The sequence below is a fragment of the Papilio polytes genome, unplaced genomic scaffold, assembly GCF_000836215.1.
Source record: "Papilio polytes unplaced genomic scaffold, Ppol_1.0 DF823912.1, whole genome shotgun sequence".
In the NCBI taxonomy this organism is placed as follows: domain Eukaryota; kingdom Metazoa; phylum Arthropoda; class Insecta; order Lepidoptera; family Papilionidae; genus Papilio; species Papilio polytes.
Genome location: NW_013525292.1, coordinates 904,439 through 907,859, shown reverse-complemented (window position 1 = coordinate 907,859; position 3,421 = coordinate 904,439). Strand labels below are relative to the sequence as shown.

The window sequence follows — 3,421 nt, the reverse complement described above, 5'->3', positions numbered from 1 at the left end:
TAGTTGCCTTAGTGTATTCGTTTTATAATAATTCACCAGTATTGCTCATATTACCGCTCGACTGTCATATTTTTTTAAAAAGCCATTCATATCGAAATTTATAAAACTATTATAAAACAAGGTTAAAGGGTAATTATATTTTGGCAGACAATTAATAGGTAGAGCCAGCTTTAACATCTTCGCACTGTAGGGCCGGCTCGCCTGATGAAATACCACACAGAAAACAGGCGTGAAGTAAGAGAAATTCCGCATTTCGTAAGATGAGTGTGGTGCCGGAGGCCTAATTTTAATCTCTTTCCCTTTCCACCCTTTTCTTAACAGGAAAGGATGGGAAGGAAAAGTGGTTATGACGGTGGAGACCCATAGGAAGGGGAAATGTCCTTTTTATGTGCGTCTCCGCCTCCGTTAATCAAGGGAAGGCAATGCATCTGCAATAGCAGATGTTTATGGGCAGCGGTCGCTTTCCATTTCGGTGGATTTAGGTGGTCGCTTGCTCGTTTGCCACCTTGTTATAAAAAAAATCCCCCGCCAACAATTAAAAAACCCTGAAAGGAGCGAAAATATCTAAAACAGATTTAAAATCTAGAAAAAACCGTGGCTTGCCTGTAATGGCTGATAGCAAGACTGGCAAAGACAGTGGCAAATCCAGTGGTAGCATAGTTTTAGTATACTTATACATATTTGGGCAAAAAGTATTAAATAAAAAAACTATATTAATGTTAGCTGCTCCACCTAAAACTAGATTTAGCTTGGATTATCAACTGGCAACGTTTATTTTTATAGTTGCCAGTTATAGCATAATGCTATACTAGATGGCGTTACTGTGTTAATCTACAAGTAGCGCCATCTATACACAAAAAATAATTATAAAATAAACTTACTTCTACTTCATCAGTATCTGGATTTTCAGTAGAGAGCATTTCCACTGTAGATCCCATTGGCAGTACTTCCCCGTCTTGTTCCTTTGGATTTCTGGAAATTTGTATTTTTTACATCATTTAGAGTATTTTATGGTTTTCTATGATAATTTAAAACTAGTAATCCAACCATATAAAAAAATTAAATCCCTATTTGGTATATATGTGCTATTCCAGAGAATACTCCACATCTAATTCAAACTTCATTAAGATCCCTTCAGAAATTAAGGCTACAAACATACATCCATTTAAACTTTTATATTTATAGATCACTAGCTTTCGCACGCGACGTCGTCCGCGCGGAATTAAAAAAAATGAAGTAGTCTGTGTTCTTCCAGACTATACTCTACAGATGTAACAAATTTTATCAAAATGCGTTCAGCAGTTTAGGCTACAAACTCTGACTAACATCCATCCAAACTTTCACGTTTATAATATTAGTATGAAGTGTGTGATATCATAGCTTTTTTATGTTGAAAGAATTTTTGAAATCGGTCCAGTTGCTTAAAATTATTTCAATACACACAAAAATACAAATATTTCCTTTTTTTTATAATAAAGGGGGGCAAACGAGCGGCGAGAACACCGAAGTGGTCAGCGACGCCCATGGACATCCGCAACACCAGAGGAACTACAGATGCGTTGCCGGCCTTTGAGGAAATGATAGGCTCGCTTCTTGAAGGACCCTAAGTCGTATTGGTTTGGAAATCCTCTTTATGTTTACCTGTATCTATGCATACGAAGAACATGTTCTGAGATGAGGTTATCATGGTCAGCATCAGCGATATCCAGCATCACGAAAAGCAGGTCGAAACGAGACAGCAACGAGTCTTGTAGACCGATGTTCTCCATTGGGGTTTTATATTGGTCATACTGGAACATAAAAACAAAGGTGTTTAGTGCAAACACAACCTCTGTGGCTGACAAGAATTATTAATACAGCCAAAGAGGTTGCATATTGGCCGCCAAGACCTTTATTTTTAAAAAATATTAAGACGTAGAACAATAAGAAGTCAAGATGTGATCCAGATAGTTTTGAATTTTTTTGTATATATTTTGTATAAATATATATAAAGCTGATTAATAACGATGGTACTAGTTTACATTTATTAAAAAAGTACAATTTTTATTTCTACTCTATTAGAGCAACAAACACTAGATTTTAAGTGAAGCTTTTATTATTATTATTTAGATTCTCCCATATATCCTTTATTTCTTATTCTCTACATAATACATTTTACAAGATTTGATATAAAAATAAAATATATTATATAAAAAAAGAAGCACCACCGGCTGCGGAATCCGATGACTCAAGCAACCAGTGGTCAGTGCAGAGACAGGAACCTCCTCACTATGCGTGCGGTTTCTAAAATAACCGCCTTTTGAATCGGGCCCTTAATCCAACTGTCAAGCAAGAGCTTCTTGAAGTGTTGGTCGAAGCTCTTCGCTATCAGCCCGTGCACCGAAACGGCTATCGGAATAATGGTAGTCGATTTCATACGCCACATGGCGGTAATCTCGTGAGCCAAATCCAAGTATTTTAATAGTTTTTCATTTTCGGCTTTCACGAGATTCTCGTCATGTGGGATAGTGACATCGACTGACATTACACAACTCTCATACCGATCTATTATTACTATATCAGGTCTATTGGCAGCAATAGTCCTGTCCGTAATAATAGATCGGTCCCAGTAGATCGTGATACGGCTATTTTCCAGAACTGGTGTAGGCTGATATTGGTAATATGGTACCTCGGATTCCACAAGAGCGTATTTAAGGGCAAGTTGCTGATGTTATTTAGATTATTAAAAATTTTGTCAGAGCTTATCTTCCTCCTTATCCCGTAGGACTCCCGTAAGGCAGCGTGGCAGGTTTTGGTCCGCCAAATAACTCTATCATCCGTCATCTGTCATCACTCCCTGATCATGTCACCTTTCACGCGATACATCCCTCTCTTTCTAGGTCTACCTCTATACGTCCACACTCGTAAGTAACGTGGTACACGATCAATTTTATTTTCTCATTATTTGCGTAACTTACAGCTACTTCAAGTGTTATAGACGGAGATTTTCTCATTGCGAGGTATAAAGCAATTTATTTAAGTATAACACCATATCCTCAACTGTACATCTATATTATTATAATAAAGCGTAAACACACAATACTTCGTGGCGTAGGATGTCTGCAATTACTACATATTTTTGAATAATTCCCTTTTTAATAAAAAGCCCTACACGTACGACACGCTTAGAGTATTAAACTTGGGGATAAATATATTTTAAAAAACCTTCATGAGGGAAAGGGAACATAAACTACAAGCTGCCAACATTAAGGAAGCAAGGTTGCCATGATTTGTCATTATTGACTTTGCAATTGATAATTTGACAATTGTAAACAATAAAATTAAAATTTTCATAATTTTATGCGGATGAAGTCGCACGGGAACAGCTAATATAGAATAGACATTACCCTGCCGTAAACGGGGTTGGCAGCGGCGAGGACGG

At 37.2% G+C, this 3,421-nt stretch overlaps 1 protein-coding gene across 1 annotated transcript in view; it reads right to left on the bottom strand.

The window, feature by feature from the left end:
- The window catches only part of LOC106102645 (DNA replication licensing factor MCM3), a 10,456-nt gene that overhangs the window by 3,502 nt on the left and 3,533 nt on the right, over nt 1-3,421 (bottom strand). The window contains exons 7-9 of the mRNA XM_013282186.1: nt 3,387-3,417; nt 1,642-1,790; nt 882-972 (exon numbers count right to left, since the gene is read on the bottom strand). Coding sequence (XP_013137640.1) covers nt 882-972; nt 1,642-1,790; nt 3,387-3,417 — 271 coding nt within the window. The remainder of the gene's footprint in view (nt 1-881; nt 973-1,641; nt 1,791-3,386; nt 3,418-3,421) is intronic.